Raw genomic sequence first — 27,078 nt, forward strand, 5'->3', positions numbered from 1 at the left:
ATGAGACAGCTGAAGATAGTTCCACCTAGGAATCTACACTGAGGAACTCCTACTGTGTTTGTCTTGAGTTGAGATAACTTCTAACAACTACAATCATCTTTCTTTGTGAAAGTTTCTCCTGATTCTCATTTATTTCAGTATTGCTATAGTTCCATGAGGCTGTGCTTGGTCAAATGCTACCTTGATGTCACAGCAGACACTCTTACTTCATATGTTGAATTCATCCCTATGTCCATGATTGGACAATTGCATGTAATTCAGTTGTGATAAATAAGTTGACAGCAATACTGTTAAATTGGAGCAAATTGGAGACAATACATTATGTGATTCTTAACACTGCTTAACATGTTATACTTTCCATTTTAACAATGGAATGGACAAAAACCAAGATAGATTCATTTTGTAAACTTTCCTCATTCTTCTCCTCAGATGTCTCTTTGGTACAGACCTCTGTTGATGCTACAGTTTTCTGTGATTCCTGGATCCCAGTTATTGTCAAGCTCTTCCCTTTGTATCATTCTCTTCTGTACTCCAATGAGTAATAGAGTCATAGAGTTGTTCAGCATGGAAACAGAACCTACAGTCCAACTCATTCATGCCAACCAGATGTCCTAAATTAATTTAGTCCTAATTGCCGGTATTTAGCCCATTTACCTCGGAACCCTTCGCATTAATTTATATCCATCCAGATGCCTTTTAAATGTGGTATATGTACCAGTCTCCCCCACTTCCTCTGGCAGCTCATTCCATACATACATCACCCAATGTGTGAAAATATTGTCCCTTATGTCCCTTTTATATTTTTCCCCTCTCAACTTAAACTTATGCACTCTAGTTTTAGACTCCCCTACCCTGAGGAAAGACCTTGGCTATTCACCCTATCCATGCTCCTCGTGATCTTATAAACCTCTATAATGTCACCCTTCGGTTTCTAACACTTCAGGAAAAATAGCTGCAGCCTATTCAGCCTCTCCCTATAGCTCAAACCCTCCAGCTCTGGCAACATCCTTGTAAATCTTTTCTGCACTCTTTCAAGTTTAATAACATCTTTCCTATAGCAGTGAGCCCAGAATTCAATGCAATATTCCAAACGTGGCCTGACCAATGAAGTTTTGGCCTCTTTTCTTGTACCAGAAACAGTTTGATTTTTTAAAACCAGGAATTTACAAGAGCTAGGGGGTGTGTTGGATAGCTGTTACAGGAAGGGAGAAAAGCCACAATTACAGTCAAGTAGATGGGTTAACTTCAAGAAAGGTAGAAGAGGTAGGCGGGTAGTGCAGGAGTCTTCTGTGGCTATCCCCATTTCAAACAAGTATATTCTTTTGGAAAATGTAGGGGGTGATGGACTTTCAGGGGAATGTAGCACGAACAGCCAAGTTTCTGGTATCAAGACAGGCTCTAATGTAATGAGGGGCACATCAGGTTCCAAGGGATCAATTGTGTTAGGGGACTCTCTAGTCAGGGACACAGACAGACATTTCTGTGGCCAGCAGCGAAAAATCAGAATGGTGTGTTGCCTCCCTGGGGCCAAGATCAAGGATGCCCCAGAGAGGGTGCAGAATGTTCTCACAGGGGAGAGGGACCAGCAGGAGGTCATTTTACACATTGGTACTAATGACATAGGAAGGGAAAAGAATGAGATTCTGAAGTGAGAATGTAGGAGGTTAGGCAGGAATTTAAAAAGAAAGTCCTCGAGGGTAGTAATATCTGGATTACTCCCGGTGCTACGAGCTAGTGATGGCAGGAATAGGAGGATAGAGCAGATGAATATGTGACTGAGGAGCTGGTGTATGGGAGAAGGATTCACATTTTTGGATCATTGGAATCTCTTCTGGGGTAGAAGTGACCTTTAAGAAGGATGGATTGAACTGAACCTGAACTGAACTGGAAGGGCACCTGAACTGGAAGGGGACTAATTTACTGACAGGGAGAATTGCAAGAGCTGCTTAGGAGGATTTCAACTATAACAGTGGAGGGGGGAAACCAGCAAGATAGTGAGAAAAGCGATCAATCTGAGACTGGTACAGTTGAGAACAGAAGCGAGTCAAACAATCAGGGCAGGCAGGGAGAAAGCAGAGAACAAGGTAGGACTGATAAATTAAACTGCATTTATTTCAATGCAAAAGGCCTAATTGGGAAAGCAGATGAACTCAGGGCATGGTTAGGAACATGGGACAGGGATATCAGAGCAATTTCAGAAACGTGGCTCAGGGATGGAATAAATTGGTAGCTTAATGTTCCAGGATACAAATGCTACAGGAAGGATAGAAAGTGGGGGGGGCGGGGCAGGAGAGGAGGGGGAGTGGCGTTTTTGATAAGGGATATCATTACAGCTGTGTTGAGGGAGTATATTCCTGGAAATACGTCCAGGGAAGTTATTTGAGTGGAACTGAGAAATAAGAAAGGGATGATCACCAAATTGAGATTGTATTCTAGACCGCCTAATAGTCAGCGGGAAACTGCAAAACAAATTTGTAAGGAAATTTCAGTTATCTGTAAGAATAATAGGCTGGTTATGGTAGGGGATTTTAACTTTCCAAACATAGACTGGGACTGCCATAATGTTAAGGGGTTAGATGGAGAGAAATTTGTTAAGTGCGTACAAGAAAATTTTCTGATTCAGTATGTGGATGTACCTACTAGAGAAAGTGCAAAATTTGACCTACTCTTGGGAAATAAGGCAGGGCAGGTGACTGAGGTGTCAGTGGGGGAGCACTTTGAGGCCAGCGACCATATTTCTATTCGTTTTAAAATAGTGATGGAAAAGGATAGACCAGATCTAAAAGTTGAAGTTCTAAATTTGAGAAAGGCCAATTTTGACGGTATTAGGCAATAACTTTCAAAAGCTGATTGGGTGCAGATGTTCGCAGGTAACGGAATGGCTGGAAAATGGGAAGCCTTCAGAAATGAGAGAACAAGAGTCCAGAGACAGTATATTCCTGTTAGGGTGAAAGGTAGGTGTAGTGAATGCTGGATCACTCGAGAAATTGAGGGTTTAGTTAAGAAAAAGAAGGAAGCATATGTCAGGTATAGAAAGAGAGATAGAGTGAATCCTGAGAAGAGTATAAAGGCAGTAGGAGTATACTTAAGAGGGAAATCAGGAGGGCAAAATGGGGACATGAGATAGCTTTGGCAAATATTTAAGGAGAATCCAAAGGGTTTTTACAAATACATTAAGGACAAAAGGGTAAATAGGGAGGGAATAGGGCCCCTCAAAGATCAGCAAGACGGCCTTTGTGTGGAGCTGCAGGAGATAGGGGAGATACTAAATGAATATTTTGCATCAGTGTTTACTGCAGAGAGGGCATGAAAAATGTCCATATTACATGGAGGAAATGCTGGAAATCTTGAAATGCATAAAGGTGGATAAATCCGCAAGATCTGATCAGCTGTACCCTAGGACTCTGTGGGAAGCTATGAAGGTGATTGCTGGGCCCCTTGCTGAAATATTTGTATCATCTATAGTCACAGGTGAGGTGCCAGAAGAATAGAGGTTGGCTAACATGGTACCATTTTTTAAGATAGGTGTTAAGGAACTATAGACCAGTGAGCCTGACATCAGTTATGAGTAATTTGTTGGAGGGAATCCTGGGGGACAGGATTTACATGCATTTGGAAAGTCAGGGACTGATCAGGGATAGTCAACATGGCTTTGTGCATGGGAAATCATGTCTCGTGAACTTGATTGAGTTTTTTGGAAAAGTCACAAAGAGGATTGATGAGGGCAGAGCGGTGGATGTGATCTATATGGACTTCAGTAAGGCATTTGACACGGTTCCCCATGGGAGACTGGTTAGTAAGGTTAGATCTCATGGAATACAGGGAGAACTAGCCATTTAAATACAGAACTGGCTCGAAGGTAGAAGAGGGAGGGTGATGGTGGAGCTTTGTTTTTCAGACTGGAGGCCTGTGACCAGTAGAGTGCCACAAGGATCGGTGCTGGGACCACTACTTTTCATCATTTATTTGACTTTGAACGTTGGAGGTACAGTTAGTAAGTTTGCAGATGACACCAAAATTGGAGGTGTAGTGGATAGCGAAGAAGGTTACCTCAGATTACAATGGGATCTTGATCAGTTGGGCCAATGGACTGAGAAGTCGCAGATGAAGTTTAATTTAAATAAATCCGAGGTGCTGCATTTTGGGAAAGCACATCTTAACAGGATTATACACTTAATGGCATGGTCCTAAGGAGTATTTCTGAACAAAGAGACCTTGGAGTACAGGTGCATAGCTCCTTGAAAGTGGAGTCACAGGTAGATAGGATAGTGAAGAAGGCATTTGGTATGGTTTCCTTTATTAGTCAGAGTATTGTGTACAGAAGTTGGGAGGTCATGCTGCAACGGTAAAGGACGTTGATTAAGTCACTTTTGGAATTTTACGTACAGTTCTGGTCTCCCTCCTATCGGAAGGATGTTGTGAAACTTGAAAGGGTTCGGAAAAGATTTACAGGGATGTTGCCAGGGTTGGAGGATTTGAGCTAGAGGGTGAGGCTAAATGAGCTGGGGCTGTTTTCCCTGGAGCATCGAAGGCTTAGGAGTGACCTTATAGAGGCTTATAGAACGTGTCTAGGATAAATAGACAAAGTCTTTTCCCTGGGTTGGGGGAGTCCAGAACTAGAAAGCATAGGTGTAGGGTGAGAGGTGAAAGATATGAGAGTCCTAAAGGGCAACATTTTCACGCAGAGAGTGGTGTGTGTATAGAATGAGCTGCCGGAGGATGTGGTGGATGCTGATACAATTGCAACATTTAAAAGGTATCTGGATGGGTATATGAATAGGAAGGGTTTGGAGGGATATGGGCCAAGTGCTGGCGAATGGGGCTAGATTGGGTTGGGATATCTGTTTGTCATGGATAATTTGGACCAAGGGGTCTGTTTCCATGCTGTACATCTCTATGAGTCTATTTGACCCAATTGACCAGTTTCTAGTGCACGTGACTTATGTTTAATTTGTCCCTGGCATCAGATGTTAGCTCTTAATTACCAATATTCATAAGTAATAGAATTATAATATGGCCAGACACCTTATTGGTTATGTATTCACACACTCAACAAACGCTTTTTCTCCACCATATCAGATGCCACCACGAGGGGTATACTTCCCACCACATCCCTATCAGCCTTTCAGAGAGTCCATCCCATCCACAGCTTCCTTGTCAGATCCACTCTGTTCACACCAGCCCTCACGCCACTCCTGGCACCTTCCCCTGCCACTGCAGCAAGTGTAAAACCTGCACCCACACCTCCCCCCTCACCTTCATCCAAGGCCTCTAAGCATCCTTCCACATCTGACTGAAATTTACTTGTACCTCCACTAATGTTATCTACTGTATCCGTTGGACCCGATGTGGTCTCCTCTACACTGGGGAGACAGGACACCAACTTGTGGATCATTTTAGAGAACATCTCTGGCACACCCGCATCAACCAGCCCCACCGCACCATGACTGAACACTTTAATTCCCCATCCCACTCCACCAAGGAGATGCAGGTCCTGGGCCTCCTCCTCCAAACCTAACCACTCGACACTGGAGGAAGAACGCCTCATCTTCCTCCGTGGGACCCTGCAACCACATGGGATTAATGTGGATTTCACCAATTTCCTCATTTCCCCTCCCCTCACCTTATCCCAGTCCCAAGCCTTCAACTCGGCACCGCCCTGTGCACCTGTCCTTCACCTTCCCCATCTATCCGCTCTAGCCTCCTATCTGACCTATCACCTTCCCAACCACTTTCATCTACCTAATGCATTCTCAGCTACTTTCCCCCAGCCCCAACCCCCCTGCCCACTAAACCCCCCCCCCACCATTTACCTCTCAACCCACAAGCCTCATTCCTGATGAAGGGCTTATGCCCAACACAAGGATTCTGCTGCTCCTCAGATGCTGCCTAACTGGCCCTGCTTTTCCAGCACCACATTCTTGACTCTGATTTCCAGTATCTGCAGCCCGCACTTTCTCCTATGTATTGGTTTTATCATGTTCAATAAAATAGTTATAAGCACATATACCAGAGAAGGTGTCAGAGTTTTCTTTGGACAGTTCTTTTCCTGATGTGACCTTTGTTATAGACCAGACTAAAGTCCCTCAAAATAAGTTAAGAATATAGCCTAGAACACAATATTTTCTTATTTTAAAGGCAAGTGCCAACTGTTGCATTCCAGATGCAATTTGATTGGTCAAACTACCAGTCTCGAAGCAAACACACTTTATTCATATGTTCTAGTTAAAATACAAAAAAAAAGAAGAAATTGGAATACCTTAACTCTATTGAAAAATGTAGTAGACTAATAGATTATTTAACTACTAAACATTCTATATACATACTATTGACAAAGGCAACTTCAGTAAAATGGATTGTCTCATATGTAATTCTCCAGTCCAGGAGAAAAACATCAAGAGAAAACTCAGAGAGAGAAAGAGAGAGAGAGAGAGAGAAAGAAAGAGAGAAAGAGAGAGAGAAAGAGAGAGAGAGAGAAAGAGATTAGCAGCGAGAGATGTACTGCAGCTTCCAAACCCAGCTTTAAGAGCCCAGCAACTGTGACTGGAAAACCAAAACTAAAAATCCCTATGGGAACTTGACTCCACCCATTCAGGCTGCTTCTATTGTTCCATCTTTTTAAAAACCCCTAAGTCTTCACAAGATGTTTATTTGCTTTTGAGCAGACTGCCTAATACCTCTGCCATGTCCTTAATACACCTCTTAAATCCATAGTATTATCACACATTGTTTAAATGCTTCAGACCACATAAGTCTTCAAAATGAAAACTGGCAGGGAGTGATGTTCATGAGTAGAGGAATGTTGGGTGATAGAAATGCTATGGTTGCCATAGTTTCATTGTCCTGCAGCTCCACCAGAGGTTGAAACCAACAGTTCAGGAAATCCTTATCTGAGTCTAAACTATGGTATTTGAGGTTATATTGACATGTGTTCAAACTGTAGAATTTGATTGCATGATTTGATTCCTTTATAAAGTGTGAGTCTAAAACATGATTTTCTCACACATGGCTGCAATGAAGCCATTAGCAAAATGGATTTTGCAGAAGCCAAACTAAGCATTGGTGAACAGGTTATTGCTGTATGAGTGTAGCTTGATAGCACTATGAATGATAACTTCTTTCACTTAAAACGTGGAATCAGAAGTGACTGTTGTCTCAGAAAAATTATCAAATACCAGGGAACACTTTCTGATATTGGATAAGGTAATCTTGGTAGCAGTTCCTCAAAAAGTGACAGTGCAAGTGGGGCCACAGCTTAAATAGATTGGACAATTAGATGAAGGCAATATAACAGAATTAGAAGCAGAACTCCTCATGATGGAAACATAGCAACAGGAATAGACCATTCAGTCCCTTAAACCTGTTCTGCCACTCAATGAGATCAAAACTGGGCTAACTCCCTATGCTTGCCTTTGGCCCATATCCTTTAATATCTTTGCCTAACAAAAATGTTCTATCTCAGATTTAAAATTAACAACTTACCTTGCATCCACTACCATTTGTGGAAGAGGATTCCACACATCAGTCACCTTTGTACAGAAAAGTGCTGCTTAACATCTTTCCTGAATGGTCTGGCCCTAATTCTCAGACTTTGCTCTCTGGTTTCAGAATCCCCAACCAGTGAAAATAGTGTATCTTTATCTACCCATCTTTTCCTGTAAGTATCTTGAGGACTTCTATCAGATCACCCTTTAACATTCTAAATTCTAGAGAATACAGGTCTAATTTGTGTAATCTTTCTTCATAATGTAACCCCTGAAGTCCAGGAATCATTCTTGTGAACCTATGTTGTACTCTCTCCAAGGCCAATATATCCTTCCTAAGTTGTGGTGTCCAGATCAGCTGACAGTAATCCAAGTGGGGTCTATCCAGGGTTTTGTAAAACCTTGCAGCATAACTTTGGTATCCTTGTACTCCAGTCGCTAAATGTAAAGGACAGCATTCCATTAGGACAGCATTTGGTGGCATGGTGGTTCAGTGATAGCTGGTCAGCTTTGATAAAGGGTCAGTTAGACTCGAAACATCAGCTCTTTTCTCTCCTTACAGATGCTGCCAGACCTGCTGAGATTTTCCAGCATTTTCTCTTTTGGTTTCAGATTCCAGCATCCGCAGTAATTTGCTTTTATTACTTTCCTTGGTTGCTTTCTGCACTTGTTTGTGATATTTTAAAGATCTATGTACCTGAGACACCAAGTCTCTTTGGACATCCACAACAATTAACTTCATATATTTACAATGTACCTTGATACATCCTTTTGCAGTCCAAATTGAATAATTTTACACTTGCTTATGTTGAACTCCATCTGCCACAGTTTGCCTATTCACTTAGTCCATCAATACCCTTTTGTAACTTTATGCTATCATCTACACTATCGACAATGCCACCTACCTTTGTGTCATCAGCAAATTTGAATATATGACTTTCTATGCCCTTATTCAAGTCATTAATAAATAACGTGAATAACTAAGGCCTAACACAGATCCTGCCAATTATCCCTATTTTCTATCCCCCGCCACTCAAACAATTTCCTAGCCATATCAGTAAATTGATTAATTCCGTTAATTCCGTGGGCTTGTACTTCAGTTAACAGTCTTGTATATGGGACTTTTTCAAATGCCTTCTGGAGGTCCATATCAACAATAGGTATTCCCTGACCACTACCTTAGTGAATATTTTGTGGCTGCCAATAAACTTGAAGAGAAACAACTAAGAGGGACAAAAAAAGCAAGTTAGATGTTTGGAGCTTATTCTGATGTACCGGATGAAGGTAACCAACCTTGTTACCTAGATGGATCAGTGTTGAAAATATCTTTGCTAATGGGATTTATAAGTCAGAAGTGAAGCTCCTTGCTAAGAGGTGTATGCTAATAATGTGTAACTCTTAATAAATATGTAAAGGTAGCTCCAGTTTTATCCTACAGCAACTGGGTTTCTGGAGTAAAACATGTTATTGTGGCTTGCATTGCCACTTGAACCCCAGACAAGGACGATATTGTCTTATATTGTTCTTTAGTATGGCCTTTTAAATAGGCAAGCATTGAAGTAGGGTCCTTCCCCTGCATGGCAACTTACTATTTCAAATTGATTTTTTAGCTTTCCCCTTGCTTAACTTTGTACATCCCTCCCTGCACTTGCCGCTATACTTGTTGTTTCAAAGCCATAACAGTCGGAAGATTCCAGAAATGAACTCCTCCAAAGCCCTTTTCAACACTAAGCTGCCCATATGTGAGAGATCAGTAGCTATTATAGCCTGTCAGCATAAGCTACATTTTCTTCATGACATTTTTTGTACATTTAACTTAGACTTTCTCATCTCTTCCTGACCTGAATGTTGGTATTTTGTTCTTAATGGATAACCCATTTACAGTATCGTTATTTTCTGCCATGTTGATACACTATATCCTGATTTTACTTTTCTCATTTGTCTGAATTTACAGTTGCTTTGTATTCACTTTGCATGCATGGATATTGATGGATATTGTGAAGTAACACACTTATCATGACAAACAGAACATGACATTACAGGGTGTTGCTCCAGCTGCTCCAGTAAAGATATCTGTTTTAACCAACTGTCCAGAAAACTGGATGTGCACTGAATTTTAAAACTGGCCAAATTCTGTGTTGGTTTACAGCTGCCAACTTTACAAAAATATCTATACACATAATTTGGAAGTGCCGGTATTGGACTGGGCTGTACAAAGTTAAAAATCACACAACATCAGGTTATAGTCCAACAGATTTATTCGGAAGTACTAGCTTTTGGAGCACTGCTCCTTCATCAGGTGGTTGTGGAGAATAAGTCTGTAAGACACAGAATTTATAGCAAAAGTTTACAGTGTGATATAACTGAAATTACCACATTGAAAGAGAGCTGGATTGTTTGTTAAGTCTCTCATCTTTTAGAATGTCTACATTGATTTCAGTTATTCAGAGAATCCAGAGATAGTATATTCCTGTCAGGGTGAAAGTAAAGGCTGGTAGGTATAGGGAATGCTGGATGACGAAAGAAATTGAGGGTTTGGTTAAGAAAAAGAAGGAAGCATATGTCAAGTATAGACAGGATAGATCGAGTGAATCCTTAGAAGAGTATAAAGAAAGTAGGAGTATACTTAAGAGGGAAATCAGGAGGGCAAAAAGGGGACATGAGATAGCTTTGGCAAATAGAATTAAGGAGAATCCAAAGAGGTTTTACAAATACATTAAGGAAAAAAGGGTAACTAGGGAGAGAATAGGGCCCCTCAAAGATCAGCAAAGTTGCCTTTGTGTGGAGCCGCAGAAAATGGGGTGATGCTAAATGAGTATTTTGCATCAGTATTTACTGTGGGAAAGGATATGGAAGATATAGACTGTAGGGAAATAGATGGTGACATCTTGCGAAATGTCCATATTACAGAGGAGGAAATGCTGGATGTCTTGAAACGGGTAAAGGTGGATAAATCCCCAGGACCTGATCAGGTGTATCCGAGAACTCCGTGGGAAGCTAGAGAAGTGATTGCTGGGCCTCTTGCTGAGATATTTGTATCATTGATAGTCACAGCTAAGGTGCTGGAAGACTGGAGGTTGGCTAACGTGGTGCCACTGTTTAAGAAGGCTGGTAAGGACAAGCCAGGGAACTATGGACCAGTGAGCCTGACGTCGGTGGTGGGCAAGTTGTTGGAAGGAATCCTGAGGGACAGGATGTACATGTATTTGGAAAGGCAAGAACTGATTCCGGATAGTCAACATGGCTTTGTGCATGGGAAATCATGTCTCTCAAACTTGCTTGAGTGGTAGATGTGATCTATATGGACTTCAGTAAGGTGTTCAACAAGGTTCCCAATGGGAGACTGATTAGCAAGGTTAGATCTCTCAGAATACAGGGAGAACCAGCTATTTGGATACAAACTGGCTCAAAGGTAGAAGACAGAGGGTGACAGGGGTACCTCAGATTACAACAGAATCTTGATCAGATGGGCCAATGGACTGAGAAGTGGCAGATGGAGTTCAATTCAGATAAATGCGAGGTGCTGCATTTTGGGAAAGCAAATCTTAGCAGGAGTTATACACTTAATGGTAAGGTCCTAGGGAGTGTTGCTGAACAAAGAAACCTTGGAGTGCAGGATCATAGCTCCTTGAAAGTGGAGTCGCAGGTAGATAGGATAGTGAAGAAGGCATTTGGTATGCTTTCCTTTATTGGTCAGAGTATTGAGTACAGGAGTTGGGAGGTCATGTTGCATCTTTACAGGACATTGGTTCGGCCACTGTTGGAATATTGCATGCAATTGTGGTCTCCTTCCTATCGGAAAGAAACTTGAAAGGGTTCAGAAGAAATTTACAAGGATGTTGCCAGGGTTGGAGGATTTGAGCTATAGGGAGAGGCTGATCAGGCTGGGGCTGTTTTCCCTGGAGCGTTGGAGGTTGAGGGATGACCTTATAGAGGCTTACAAAATTATGAGGGGCATGGAAAGGGTAAATAGGCAAAGTTTTTTCCCTGGGGTCAGGGAGTCCAGAGCTAGTGAGCATAGGTTTTGGGTGAGAGGGGAAAGATATAAAAGAGACCTACTGGGCAACTTTTTCACGTGTGTGGAATGACCTGGCAGAGAAAGTGGTGGAGGCTGGTACAATTGCAACATTTAAGAGACATTTGGATGGGTATATGAATAGGAAGGATTTGGAGGGATATGGGCCGGGTGCTGGTAGTGGGACTAGATTGGGTTGGGATATCTGGTTGGCATGAACGGGTTGGACTGAAGAGTCTGTTTCCATGCTGTACATCTCTATGACTCTATATGTAAATTGCAATGCTTTTTAAAAACAAGTGAACGTTAACAATTGATTAGATTAGATTACTTACAGTGTGGAAACAGGCCCTTCGGCCCAACAAGTCCACACCGCCCCGCCGAAGCGTAACCCACCCATACCCCTACATCTACATTTACCCCTTACCTAACACTATGGGCAATTTAGCATGGCCAATTCACCTGGCCTGCGGGAGGAAACCGGAGCACCCGGAGAAAACCCACGCAGACACGGGGAGAACGTGCAAACTCCACCCAGTCAGTCGCCTGAGGCGGGAATTGAACCTGGGTCTCAGGCGCTGTGAGGCAGCAGTGCTAACCACTGTGCCACCGTGCCGCCCACTAATTGGTGTCATGTTGACCCAGATAATGTATTGAAGGTGTGATCTTCCCTGAAAGGCTGTCTGTGCCACAATGATCAGATTGATTCTAATCTAAAAGATGGATTTACAGAATCTTACGTGGATTCATGCAGTTTTTGAGCAAAGTAAAATGTAATTCTGCAAGCACAAATTCACCCCACAAACTTATACGTGTATGTGTGCATGTGTTTTTGGGGGGGTATTTTTATGAGTGTTTGTGAGAGAGTGTGTGTATGTCTGTGAGAATGTATTGTGGGAATGTATGAGAGAGGGTCTGCGTGAGTGTGTGTGTCTGTAGGAGTGTGTGTGTGTGTGTCTGTGCATGTGTGTCTGTGTGTGTATCTGTTTGTGTGTGGGTACCCTTCGTTGTCCAGTACAGGTACTTCCCAGGACCTGAAAAACTACGCCATGGTCTTCACAGCGTGCAACACATTATCAATGAGGATGATCACCTCGCCAAGACTTTCCCCACACCTCCACTTCTCGCCTTTAAAAAGCCACCAAACCTCAAACAGATCATTGCTCATAGCAAACTGCCTGGCTCTCAGGACGATACCATACAACCTTGTCATGGTAGGCGCTGCTAGATGTGTCAGAATGTTGACACCGATGCCACCATTACGCGTGGAGACACCTCCCAAGATGTAGGTGGCAGGTACTCATGTGACTCAGCAAGGCAAAAGTGAAGACTGCAGATGCTGGAAATCAGAGTTTAGATCAGAGTGGTGCTGGAAAAGCACAGCAGGTCAGGCAGCATCCGAGGAGCAGGAAAATCGACTTTCGGGCAAAAGCCCTTCATCATGTGACTCAGCCAATGTTGTCTATCTCATACGCTGCAGGCAAGGATGCCCTGAAGCATGGTACATTGGCGAGACCAAGCAGAGGCTACGGCAATGGATGAATGGACACCACACAACAATCAACAGACAGGAATGTTCCCTCCCAGTTCGAGAGCACTTCCGCGGTCTGGGACATTTGACCTCGGACCTTCGGGAGACTGCCCTCCAATTCGGGCTTCGGGACAGGCAACAACGAAAAGTGGCCGAGCAGAGGCTGTTAGCCAAGTTTGATACCCATAGAGATGGCCTCAACTGGGACTTTGGGTTCATGTCACACTACAGGTGACCCCATTGCACTATACACACACATAGACAGACGGACACACACAGACGGACACACACTCTCTCTCCTACAGACACACACTCAAGCAGACCCTCTCTCATATGCTCACACATACATTCTCACAATACGACCTCACAGACTTATACCTGTTTACACTCACATACACACACTCTCTCACAGACACATAACACGTTCCCGCCCCCCCCCCCCCCCCAGCCCCCCTGCAAACACACACACAAGCTTGTGGGGTGAATTTGCACTTGCAGAATTACATGTTAATTTGCTCAAAAACTGCATAAATCCATGTAAGATTCTGTAAATCCATCTTTTAGATTAGAATCAGTCTGACCATTGTGGCACAGACATCTTTAACAGGGAAGCTCACACCTTCAATACATTATCTGGGCCGATAGGACACCAATTTTTAAAGTTTACTTGAGAATGTAACTTTAAAAAAAAAGGTTTTTCAATTTACATATGAAAGAACTGAAACCAACATGGTCATTCTAAAAGACAAGAGACTTAACAAACAATCCAGGTCTTTTTCAATGTAATTTCAGTTATATCACACTGTAAACTTTTGCTATAAGTTCTGTGTCTTACAGTCTTATTCTCCCCAACCACCTGATGAAGGAGCAGTGATCCAAAAGCTAGTGCTTCCAAATAAACCTGTTGGACTACAATCTGGTTGTGTGACTTTTTAAACTTTATACACACAGATTTAGTTAAATAAAACTCATCTGCATTATAATTTCATTTTATTTTATTAAATCTTCTGAAGCCTTCAGAGTTCTGAAGGGGAACAAATAAGAATTTGACATGATGCATGCCACATGTATTTTTGGGCATCAGTAATAAAAGACACCACATCCCTGCCAGAACATTGGGCTAATCTCTCATGTCATAGACCTAAGTGGGGGTGGCTTGACACTTCAGCGATGGAAGAAGTTCAGAATTGAACCAACACTATTTGTGTTACTCTGCTTTGCAAACCAACCATCCAGTCAACTGACCTAACTGATTCCCATTACTTTGAGATGTTAAATGCATTGTTTTTTAAATAGAACTTCGACCTATTCGTACATTATGTCAACTCCATGGGGATGTGGAGCTTGAACGTAGGCCTTCTGAATTAAGGAACTGCTACACAGAAGTCCCCCCAAATAAATTTTGATTCCACTTTGTGCAATGGTGGGATTCAACTGACCCCCCACCCCCCATGTCAGCAGCGAATCGGGCCAGTCTTCTGGGGGATTAACTAATGCAGTGACATGTCCATACTACCACCAGCATAACCATTCTCCTGACACTGTGTATTGGGGGGGGGGAATTGTGAGGCCCAGGTCACGTGCTGAGACACCGCGTGCTGGGGACCGACAGGCCGCGCTCTTCCCAGCAGCGGGGAATCAGCGAGCGGCGGCCGAGGCAGCCCGACACCCGGGCCGCCGCTCCCGTCAATCAACCGCTCGGCCGCGGGGCACGGGACGGGACGGGATGGTGAGTAGGAAAAGACAGAAGAGAAATTGATCGCTGCGGAAACTTCAGCTGCGGTTCCAATTCAAACCGACATCTTGGCTGCGCGTGCGGCGAGCACTTAGCAACGAAGCCGTCAGGGCGGTGCGGTGCAAGAGCAGCAACCCCCCCCCCCATTTCACACGAGCAAGAGGGGCGGGGCCTAGGGCGCTGCGGTTCAGCCGGTAAATGTGTGTAGGTAAAAAAACAATGACTGCAGATGCTGGAAACCAGATTCTGGATTAGTGGTGCTGGAAGAGCACAGCAGTTCAGGCAGCATCCGAGGAGCAGCAGCAGCAGCAAAGTCGGCGCGGGCTTTTGCCCGAAACGTCGATTTTCCTGCTCCTCGGATGCTGCCTGAACTGCTGTGCTCTTCCAGCGCCACTAATCCGGTAAATGAGTGTGTTCTGATGTTGAGTGGGGGGAGGGGAGGGAAAAGCTGGGTGCTGCTGGGCGGGGCGGCACTGGAAGCCCCGCCCGGTCTGAATACACGAGGGAGGGGGGGAGGGGTTGGGCGATGGGCTGCCCCTCCCCCTCCCCCTCCCCCTCATTCCTGGCCCTCCCATGACGTAATGCTGAATGTTTAAAACTCACGCGGACTGGGGGGGGGAAAGAGGCCTAAAAATAAATTCAACTTTGTGGAGCCGGCGGCCGTTATTACTATCACCACCACCACCATTACTGCTGTGGCGGTGGCGGTGGGTATTATCATGGCCCGAGGGAGCGGCCCCAAGTTGAAAGAGCACCATGATCACTCCCCCTGAGCGGAGCCTGCAGTCAGCAGCAGGTCGGTGTGTCAGCCTCTGGAAAGTGCGTCGGCCGCTGCAGCTGTAACGGGGAGGAGTCTTTGAGTCATATTTATTAATAATCTTCACACATGCTGCGCCTTTCATGTTATTTTTAGCCGGTTTCAGGATTCGCTTTCTGTTTTGATGATAACAAATGTTTATTGGGGGCGGATTATTGTTAACGTTTAGGATTAAAAAGGTTTTTTTTTATTAAATAAGAGAACCAATGCTTTAGATATTCGCCTTTTAAAACTCCTGCCAACATCACAGGCGGATGGAGCTAACTTTTCTACGGTTTTTTTTTTAAAAAAACGACAAGATCCCAATTTTAAAAACTGGCTTGTTTTGTAAAGGTAATTGTTCCATTTCTCCGAGGTGGACAGATGCCTGTGGAGTTGCTGTTGAGTTTCCGCAGTGTTGAACGGGGCAGGGCAGCGCAGCGCAGCGTTCATACCAACGTGGTGAAAGGTCCATCCTGCGGGTTCATTCTTTCAGACTGACATGGAAAATCCCAATCAAGGCGATGGCTGCAGACGGTCGCGTATTTGAGGTTTGGGTGGATAGTTTATTTTAGTCTCAGCCGCTCTGCATTGGGCCTAAACCCAGAGGAATTGCATTGCTCTGCATTGCTTTTGGAAACGTTTAAACAGTCTGTTGGCTGGCTAGCGGCTCTTCTAGTTTCTTAAATAATGAGTCGCTTCAAAGCGTAATATTTTATCGTTTCAGGACCATTTGTAGACTGAGTGCTTTGAATGCTTAATTACAAACCTAAGAGTTGCTGCATTATAATTTGCAATGAATGACTAGTTGCTGCAGGCAAAGGGAGGGGAAAACAGAGATCCACCGCTTCAACGTAAAGTTTGGACTTATTCAATGACGGTAAATTTCAACGGTCGTTTTTCTTTTGGTTTCCTTTGCAGTTTTGACCATGCATGGGAATGCGGGCGTTGGGAATTATTATTGATATCGTGGCAGGAGGAGATCTAAAAGTCGAGATCTGTTAATTCTGACAGGTGATATACTTGTTGTGCCTATTAAATTTTTGGCCCGCTGTTGATTGACTTGGAGGAAGACGGAGCGTGTCAACAGTGACGTTATTCTACAGAAAAGGAAAGAAAAAATCGCAACTCGATCCACACAAAATGTGACAACTCCTCCTCTACATGCATGTGAGCTTGGTTTTTTTGGGTGCCTTGCATCGAAGAATCCCAACGACATAAACTCGCCCAGTGCTGAGGCTGTTCCTTAATCATGATGTTTCGAGATCAAGTCGGCGTTCTTGCAGGATGGTTTAAAGGGTGGAATGAATGTGAACAAACTGTAGCTTTGTTGTCTCTGTTGAAACGAGTGAGCCGGACACAGGCTCGTTTCCTTCAGATTTGTCTAGAGCATTCTTTGTCCGATTGCACCGAGCTTCATATTCTCGAGGGAGAGGCAAATGATCCCGGTAAGTTTAATGCAACTAATTATTTTCACGCTGCTTATCCAAACTCGGAGCCGGGGTTGTGACGAAATCGTTCCAGTTTAATAATTTAATTTAACATGTGAATTTTCAATCATTTTAAATTGACAATTGATGTATTTCATTGCGGTATTGAAGGAACATCACATCAACGTAAGGAGTAAAACGCTTTGATGCATCTTGTTCTGCAATTTCCTGTACAATAATCCAGTCATGTCACGTAGAGTCTGGGTATCCTGTGCTTTCTGGACAACGTGGCTTGGTCTCTTTTTTTTTCGATCATTTCTATTTCAGCGATTCAAATCTCTATCTCAGTACTGAATATGCCATATTTTTCATTCTGCTTACGAATATCGCAGTTTAACACCTATTTAGTTCTCAAACCAAAAGGAATGCATTTAAATTGGCATAGACACTCATCCGATTTTAGGTAAAGAACCTAATTTTCTGAGTACGCAGAAGTGAAGGCCAAAAGTCTGAGTCGATTTGTGTTAGAAATAAAATGTAAATAGGACCCTAGTAGAAGTTGGAGAATGTAGCGTGTAGTCGCCGTTTACGGAGAGGCACATAGTCATATCTGTGTCGAAGCTGCGGTTGAAATAATATATGAACATATTTGTACTATAATGTTTCATCCTGGCCTATGCAGCAGATAGAATGTGATAGGGTTGACTTAAGGGAATATTCAAGCCTGGAAGAATTCCACACAAATAGTTATTTAAAACTGACACAGTTGCAGCGCCAGATCAAATTATGTATATCTTCACTTTTTTTCATAGGAGTACAAAGGGTGTATTGGGGAGAAGTAATAGAAGCCTGTGTTCACTGGTGGAATTCTTTAGGCTTGATTGCAGTAGGATACTGAACAGAGCCCTTAGTGTTTACTCAGAGAAAAGAATGCACAGTCCTCTTCCAGCTGTTCCATATTAGAGCACAGAGCCTGCAAGACTTGGCAGCTGTCTGTACTGCCATTTGCTGACAGCCTCCCAGTACTGTGCTCTGCTGTTAGGATATTTATGCATGGTTTCAGCAAGGAGAAAACTATTCTAGTCTATGAATCTGAAATTATGTTGGGGGATGGGAATTTAAATATTTGTGTGCAGTTTGATTTAAAATGCAAAAAAGAGCACTAGTTATATATAGTTTCAAAATAATACTAACATGACTGTATTGGTACACTAGAAGTTGGGTGTGGAGTCAGAAGAAATATATATTGGCTGTGTCATATGGATGGGAGAAGCTTGATAAAAACATTCAGTGAGGTACCTGCTCTGTGTAGTCTTATTAAAAATATAATAGTTTAGCAATATAAACACAAATGTTTTTAAATGCACTACTTTATTGGAAGTTACATTAGCTAGCAACAACTTGTTGCCTCGTGGATTCTTTTCCATGGGTCATCTTTTATTTGATTTACAATCTACACTGGGTAACCCCACTGTGAAAGGTTACACTTTGTTTAAAAAAAAGTCCCGTACTACTTTTTCTGTGTTCACTGTTTGTACATTGCAAGATTATAATTCATAAGGAAGAGATGCAATTTTGTGCCAGAAGTCAAACATGTACATAGTTTATAATTGAATTTCCTAGGGGCAATTCTGAGCAATTGTATTCAGAGTTATCATGGTTTTGACTACAATGGCGCTGAGTTCCAGAATTAGGAAATAAACCGGGAAACTCTCTCTTTTTTTCTGTGCAAATTGAATTTCAATCCTTAGATCTATAAACTGAGATCCTTTCCAAAAGGCTAACCTGCCAAGAGCTGGGCTTAAAGTTATTTAAAGAATACAATTATACTGTAAAGGCGGTTTGTGCTTGGAGAACTAACTACAATAAACATTTGCTTAAATAATAATTGATTGCTTAAGCAGTTAGGATAAGTGCTTTGAGTTGAACTTGTAATATTTAAAACTACATAGTTCCTTGACTTTAGAACTTCCCTAAACAATCTTTAAATCTGGAAAGAGAAGTCCTAAATCTAAGATAGAAACGATGGCACTCGCTCCTCTCCTTGGGCCTAATTTTGTGAATGGGATGTAAGCTCTCTTAAATCTTAAATTGCAATTGACACAAGATCTGTGGCCTTTTGGGAGGGAGAGCGTTTCATATTATTGCCCTTTATGATAGGGAAAAGTGGCCTAAATCTAATTTGCCTACATTCTGGATTCCTCTAAATGAAATGGCTTCTCCAGTTTGAGAGTAAATATACTTTTTGTTCATTTTAAACACATGGATTACATCAACCCATAATCTTAAACTTGAGGATAAAACCAGTTTGTGTAACCTGTCATTCATATTTCTTTGATACTAGAGTTTACTATGGCAATCTGTAACTTGCCCTTTCAGAAAACAACATATCCTGGTGTTTTGGTTCCCAAACCTGACGTGCATTATTTCAGATATGATCAAGGCTTTCTACAAAAGGAACGTTGTTACTTTATCTCTAGGAAATTGGAAATGTAAAGTTCAACATTCTATTACACTTTCCGCATATTCTGCACTTGGTTTGTTGGATAGAGTTCTCACCACACCAGCTCTTCTATCCAGGCTGTTCTTTCATGGAATAGGTTGTTCTGAGAGGTAGTGAAGTTTATACAACTGAGGAGAATTGATAACCTAAACTTTAGCTCTAACTTATGTTGTTTGGCATTCTAAGCTTTGTTTGAATTCTAATCTTGATTTTTCTTGATTGTATACAAAAAATAGGGAAATCATGTAATGGGATGTGCTATCTTTTCTATCTTGGTGATGGCATGAATGTAAAAAGCACTAGCCTAATAGCAATGGTGTAACCACTGTCAATTGTCTTAAAAACCTATTTCATTAATGCCCATTAGGGAAGGAAATCTGCCATCTTTACCTTGTCTAGCCTATGTTTGACACCCTCTGAGCTATTAAGGATGGGCATTAGGTGCTGACCAGGTCATCGATGTCTACATCCTACACACGTCAGTTTGTAATACAGAATTGTGGTGAGAATGGTAGGTGAGTAGATAGCCAATTGGATACAGAACTGGCTCAAAGGTAGAAGACAGGGCGGGGGGGGAAGGTTGTTCGTTCAGACTGGAGGCCTGTGACCAGTGGAGTGCCATAAGGATTGGTGCTGGGTCCTCTACGTTTTTGTCATAAACTACTTGGATGCGATCATAAGAGGTACAGTTCGTAAGTTTGCAGATGACACCAAAATTGGAGGTGTAGTGGGCAGGGCAGCGAATAAGGTTACCTCCGATTACAATGGGATCTTGATCAGATAGAGTTTAATTCAGATAAATGTGAGGTGCTGCATTTTGGGAAAGTAAATCTTAGCAGGACTTATACACTTAATGGTAAGATCCTAAGGTGTGTTGCTGATCAAAGGGACCTTGGAGTACAGGTTCATAGCTCTTTTGAAAGTAGAGTTGCAGGTAGATAGGATAATGAAGAAGGCGTTTGGTATGCTTTCCTTTATTGGTCAGAGTATTGAGTACAGGAGTTGGGAGGTCATATTGCGGCTGTACAGGATGTTGGTTAGGCCGCTATTGGAAAATTGCGTGCAATTCTGGTCTCCTTCCTATCTGAGAGATGTTGTGAAACTTGGAAGGGTTCAGAAAAGATTTACAAGGATGCTGCCAGGGTTGGAGGATCTGAGCTACAGGGAGAGGTTGAACAGGCTGGGGCTGTTTTCCCTTGAGCGTGGAGGCTGAGGGGTGACCTTTATAGAGGTTTACAAAATTGAGGGGCAAAGTCTTTTTCTCTGGATTGGGGGAGTCCAAAACTAGCGGGCATAGGTTTAGCTTGAGAGGGGAAAGATATATAAGGGACAGAAAGGGCAACGTTTTTACGCAGAGGGTGGTACCTGTATGGAATGAGCTGCCAGAGGATGTGGTGGAGGCTGGTACAATTGCAACATTTGGATGGGTATATGAATAGGAAGGGTTTGGAGGGATGTGGGACCAGATTGGGTTGGGATATCAAGTTGGTATGGACTGGTTGGACCGAAGGGTCTGTTTCCATGCTGTACATCTGACTGAGTGGACTCTGTGGAGGTATTACCATGGGCAACGAACTAGGGAATGGTTAATTGCCAAAATTGTTTGAATTTAAATTAGACAGCTTAATTTGCATATATTCAGTGGCTAATCTAGAGGGGATACTGCAGTGACTACTATTGGAATGAACGTAGTGTCAATTGTTAAGTTTGAATTTGATTAAATGAAAAGGCTAGTAATTGACTGCTTAAAATATTCAAGCTTTTCTAGGTTGTGATATTCAACAGAAAAACACTAGCTCTGACCTTTGTGGATCATTGTTTAGGGTGATGGATGTTTGTCCATAGATGTCTGTCAATTATTTTGGGGAAAGTATCTTTTTTAAAAATACTGAGGTATCTTTGTGAATGCTTTTTGTGTTGTGACTTTAAGATTAATGGTGTGATTTAATTAGTCTGAAGGACCAAATACATCACCTTCAGCATATGTTGGCAGTCACAATATGATATCACAATATAGAAAGAAAGTTGGTAAGAATGAAAAAGCAGTACCTAAAATTTAAAAAAAACTCAGAGCATTCCAAAATCTCACAAAAGTACCTTGCTATATAGTGACAACACAAGTGGCATTCTCTACTAATTGGATGCGGCAGTCAAGGAAAAAAAGATGTTCTGCTTGCTGCACCAGTAAGTTACATGGCAAATCAACTTTAGGGGCAGTTTAATGCAGTATATGTAGGCTGTGCATGTCAACGATTAGTGGATTATATTAAGTAACAAATCCCTTTTGTTGACTACCAGGTAAAGTACTAATCTTACTCAACAAATCTTTGCTTGCAAAATTCAGAATGAAGCTAGGTGTCCATTTCTCTGTGTCATGGAAGGTTTCACTCTGAATCTAGCAAGTTATCTTGTGCAATTCTCTGCTGTTCACTTCATTATATATGCACTATGCCTTTTACAATGCTATGCTCACACGATTGTACATTCGCCAGCAGTGGAAATACTTGACACTCCAAGAACTTCAGGATTTCTGGCACTTTTTTTTTGACGTCTATCTTGCACCTGGTCAAACGCTGTCAGCTGCAAGTAGCACATCCCAGTAGATGTGGTGAAGGGCAAATAAGAAAAGAAAAGCTTCTGAGTATATTATAGGTGGTTTTGGTTACACTTCATTGGAAATAAAATTACATCAGTAAATGTATGGCCAGTTAACATCTGTCTGATTAACTGTTATTGTAAGAATGATGTTGCAGTGGTTATCCATTGTTAGTACCTACCATGTTGAATCCTGTCAGATATAGGCTACTTTTTTTACTGAATGCAGATTGTAGTACATCTTGTCATTGTTCAGTGTGAGAGCACTATGTGCTGTAAAGTCTTCAGTTATATTGTTTGCTTTGCTGTTGAATAATAATTAAGAAACAAACAAAAAAGCCACATTTGCTCCTGGGACTATACAAGAAAATCTACCTTCGTTAAAAGACTTTGGCAAATAATAATACTTTCTGAGCAGTTAATGTGTTCTCTTAAAAGTAAATTCTTTTGGATGTTATAAATCTGAAATAAAAACTAAGTGCTGGAGAAACTGCAGATCTGGCAGCAACTGTGATGAGAAACCATTATTTCTTTGAATATGTTCTGAAGGGTCCTGTTCGATGTGGTATTAACTTTGTTTCCCTCCACATTTGCTCCCATACCTTCTGAATCTATTCAGTGCTTTCTGTTCCCTTAGTTTATTTATTAATAAAATGTTCAGTCTGGTGTTTTTGCTTGCAGTGAAGTTAATGTATCTAATATACAGTATTTTTCAATTTTCTATTTTGATTCTTTAGATTGTGTATACAAAGAACTATACACAAACCAACCTTGCAAATACTACAGATTAGTGGAGACTTTTTTAAAAAATATATGCAAGCATTGAAAATGTTACAATGGTGCTCAGTTGGTAGCACAATGAATCTGAATGGTTCAACTCCCATTCCATGGCTTGAGTACGAGTCAGTTTTTTTTTAATACTGCTCACTACCAAGAATGCACCTACATTGTTGGGAACTGCTGTTTCTCTCAGATGAAGATTGAGTGATTGCCGAATCAACTTAAAGCCTGAAATTCAGAAGTTGTTTTTTAATTAAAGGTAACTTAATGATTCTTCAATTTCCTTTTCAAAAGGGTATGTATACATGTATAAATTTCACTCCACAATTCAAATTAATTGGTCTCTCTAGGTGTGTATGATAGCTGAAACTATACTTGAGAGACAAATTTTGAGAACTTTTTTTAAAATTTAGCTTTTATACTAGATCAGTTTGAGATTTTTGCACACAGGTGCTATCAATACATAAACATCCTAACTGGTACAGATGTTTTTGCATCTTGATGTAGTTCATGCAACTAGCTGTGCTTTACAAACCTAATTAATTAATTATGAGAATTATGTAAGCCAAACTTTTATCATTTTAAAAACTTAGTAACTTTACGAAAATAGGAAAATTGATTCCCTATTGATACTATTATACTGTAATCAAAGGAAAAGTATGTCATTAACTTTTGGCAGCTAGTGCATAGTCATGTAATAATACAAAACTACATGTTTCTTATAAAGCAGTCAGTTGTCTCAATCAGGAAATAACAACACATTTTATAAAAACTGAAATGGGAAATTGCTTGGTTGAAACCCTATTCAAGTGTTTAGATTTTTTTAAAAAAAAGTAAGCACTCGAGAGAAATTCTTAAATTGGTTTAATTTTTCATTGAATAAGGAGTCTATTTCTAACTTGATGTCCAAATAGTTTGGCTCTCCATTCTGGGCACATGATTCAGGGCATGTACTGGTGCAATCTGCAGGGAGAGAAACTGAGTTAATGATTCAGGTCTATAACTGTTCACTGGTTCTAATGAAAGGTCAGAGGCCTGAACTATCAATTCTTGTGTTCTGTAGATGTTGCCACGCTAGCTTAGATTTGAGCATTTTCTGTGTATGGCTTTCCAGTATCTGCAGTATTTTGTTTGGACATTAATCTTTTCATAAATTATTGGAAAGTTTTACATCCTTGATGTGGCTTGTTTATTATAATAAGCCAAAATTTCAATTTTCATGTTAATATTTTTGTCATTGCATTTCACATCTTTTAAATCTGTAACCTATCAATTTGAGATTCTAGTTTTATTGGTCTTTATTGTCTTCAATCTGTTTCTATTCATCGGAATAGACCAACTTGAGTTGAAATTGAAGATAAGGATTAAGTATTTGTGATGGATTATGTTGATTTCTCATTGTTTTGCAGAATTGTAATTTCAAACTAGAAAGATTTTGGAGAATGTTTATCTTGCAATCTCTGTGCATATAGAGGTGGACTAAAATGGGGACTTTAGTTGTCAACTGAAAGCCTTTAAAATTACAGTAGGTTTTTTGCGACAATTAATGGATGTAAATTTATTTTTGCTATTTTGGAGGAGAGACTAGGTTAAATTTCTTGCCTGCTGTTATTTTTTATTATTGAATGTTGGAGTTTAGATTTATTGGCAACTGTTTTTATAAGTAGATTAAAATTAAGTTCTTTATCATGTATACGTAACTCTATTAACTCCATTTTTCTTGCATCCTCTTGAAGGCACTGATTCCTTGACTATGTGCACAGTTGTATGGACACTATTGTCTTCCTATACTTTCAAGATAGCTGTAATGCCTTCACAATAAGTGATCTCAAACTTCCAGCAGGGGACAGTAGATAACAAGCAGGCATGGCAAGGTGAGTCATCATGTGCTATTACAGAGAGAATGTTATTTCCCTTCTGATCTGGTCAGCACGTGCTCCAAACAGCTGTTCCACCACCACCACCTTTATCACCTGTCACCTAAGACCTATAACATAAGAAAATTTTGCCATAAGAGCTGATACTTTTTTTCAATGGCTGTCTTGCTCGTGTGCCCTTGGCAGGACACTCCACTATTCCTCCTTTTAACATTGTCTATATTATAAATTGATGACACCACAAATATGATTTTGATTGGTTTGTCTGTGCCAGCTACCTGCTGGAACCTTAGGCCCACTTATCTGCATTTTCCTCATGACCCTCAATCTTTTCTTTGCAGATGTATCTAAGTGTTTTTGAAGACTCCAGGATGCAACATGTATGTACTTCTGGAAGTTTTACAAATTCTCTTTCATGATTTTGTTTATTATCCATCACTGAAGTTGGATCCTGGTGTTCTCAGTATAACTAGGGTGAAACTGGGATGATGTGTAGGCTGGACCAGGAAGGGTACCATGTTCCTGAATGGCATTGCTGAATCACTTGGATTTTTATGATATTTAAGTTGCTTTTTTTTTAGTAATCCATCAAATGAGTACTTTAAAAAAAAATTGCAGCTTTTACTTTTGTTAACCAGTGTTGAATTTGACCTTGTGCCTCCAAGGTTACTAGTCTGTGACTATGACCATGACGTGTGTCATTGCAGCAGAATCAAAGTGGGAAAAAATGCAAATATTAAAAAATTGGAGCAGAAGTAGGCCATTTGTTCCATCAAGACCACTCCACCATTAAAACTAAGTGTGAGATCGTGGTCTCTGTTTCAACATCATTCTCTCTCTCTCTCTCTCTCTCCCCATGCCCCCAACACACTTAGAAATCTATCCTTTTTATTTCTTGAATGTATTTAGTGAATTGGCCTCCGCGACTTGTGATAGAAGTTTCCACAGACTTCCATCTGAGTGAAGAAGTTTCTCCTAATCTCCCCTCATAGCTTGAAATAGCCTATCATGTATCCTGAGATTTTGGTACCTTGTTCGGGATCCCCAGCTAGGGCAACATTATCCTTGCATCCTTTGACCAGCCATATCAGAACTGTATAATTTTCAATGAGATCCTGTCTCATTCTTCTAAACTTCAGTGTATACTAGGTCAGTTGATCCAATTTTTCCTTCTACAATAGATCCACCATCCAGGAATCAGTTTGGTGAACCTTTGCTGTGCTCCCTACATGGCAAGTATATCTTGGATAAGGAGATCACAACTGCATAATCTACTCCAGATCGGGTTTCACCAAGGCCATGTACCAGCTACAATAAAACATCTTGCTCCTAAACACAAACACTCTTTCAATATTGACCAATGTAATATTTGCATTCCTAATTGCTAGCTGCATCTGCATGTTGGCTTCCTAGAACAGGGTACAAGGAAAATGGGTGGGTGCTTTTTCTAATCTGTCACCATTTTAATTACACTTTGCCATTCTGTTTTATTTCTGTGAAAGTGCCTATCTTCGCACTTCTACATGGCGAATATAGTATAACATTGATTTGCCCACTTTGTTAACTTGGTTAAATTAACTTGCAACCTCTTCCTCCTCACACTCACCACCTAGGTTTGTGTTGTCAACAAGCCTGAATTATTAAATTTGATTTTTCTCATCCAAATCATTGCGATATCCTGTGCATAGAATACAAGAGGCACTTCGGCCTATTGTGTCCATGCCAGCCGTCAATTACCTATCTGTTCTAATCCCATTTCCACCACTTGGCCTGTAGCCTTGTATGCTATAGTATTTCAAGAGGGCTCTGCATCTGCAACTCTTTTGATCAGAGTTTTAGAAATCCACAACAATGTATAAAAACAAAAATTCCTCAAAGTCCTTCTAAACGTTCTGCCCTTTGCAGAGTTTGTTGATCCCTCTACTAAGAGGAAAAGCTGCTCCTTATCTGCCCTATATTTGCCCTTTTATTTCTTCATCAGATCCCTGCTGCCACCTTGAGCCTTCTCTGAACGAAGGAAAATAGCCTCCGCCTATCTCATTTCTTAGTTGAATCACTGCTGCCCAGGCAACAGCCTGGTAAAATAATATCAAACAAAGAACTATGTTTCAGGTGTTCAGCACCCAAGTAGTACATTTCTGGAGAAACTCAGCAGGTCTGGCAGCATCTGTGGAGAGAAGATGGAGTTGATGTTTCAGAACTTCTGAAGAAGGGTCACTGGACTCTAAGAGTTAACTGTTTTCTCTCCAGAGTCCAGTGACCCTTCTTCAGATGTTCTGAAACATCAACTCCATATTCTCTGCACAGATACTGCAAGACCTACTGAATATCT

The 27,078-nt window shown here is 41.3% G+C and overlaps 1 protein-coding gene across 7 annotated transcripts in view; it reads left to right on the forward strand.

Annotated features, from left to right (window-relative positions):
- Positions 1-14,644: 14,644 nt before the first annotated feature.
- Positions 14,645-27,078, forward strand: part of samd4a (sterile alpha motif domain containing 4A) — a 200,485-nt gene continuing 188,051 nt past the window's right edge. For 2 of the 7 annotated variants that reach the window (XM_072568752.1, XM_072568758.1), the window contains exons 1-2: positions 15,971-16,112; positions 16,483-17,009. In XM_072568752.1, coding sequence (XP_072424853.1) covers positions 16,814-17,009 — 196 coding nt within the window. In that variant the 5' untranslated portion in view covers positions 15,971-16,112; positions 16,483-16,813. The other 5 variants (XM_072568755.1, XM_072568754.1, XM_072568753.1 and 2 more) reach the window with 5 other exon arrangements.

This window comes from Chiloscyllium punctatum, chromosome 4, assembly GCF_047496795.1.
Source record: "Chiloscyllium punctatum isolate Juve2018m chromosome 4, sChiPun1.3, whole genome shotgun sequence".
Taxonomy (NCBI): domain Eukaryota; kingdom Metazoa; phylum Chordata; class Chondrichthyes; order Orectolobiformes; family Hemiscylliidae; genus Chiloscyllium; species Chiloscyllium punctatum.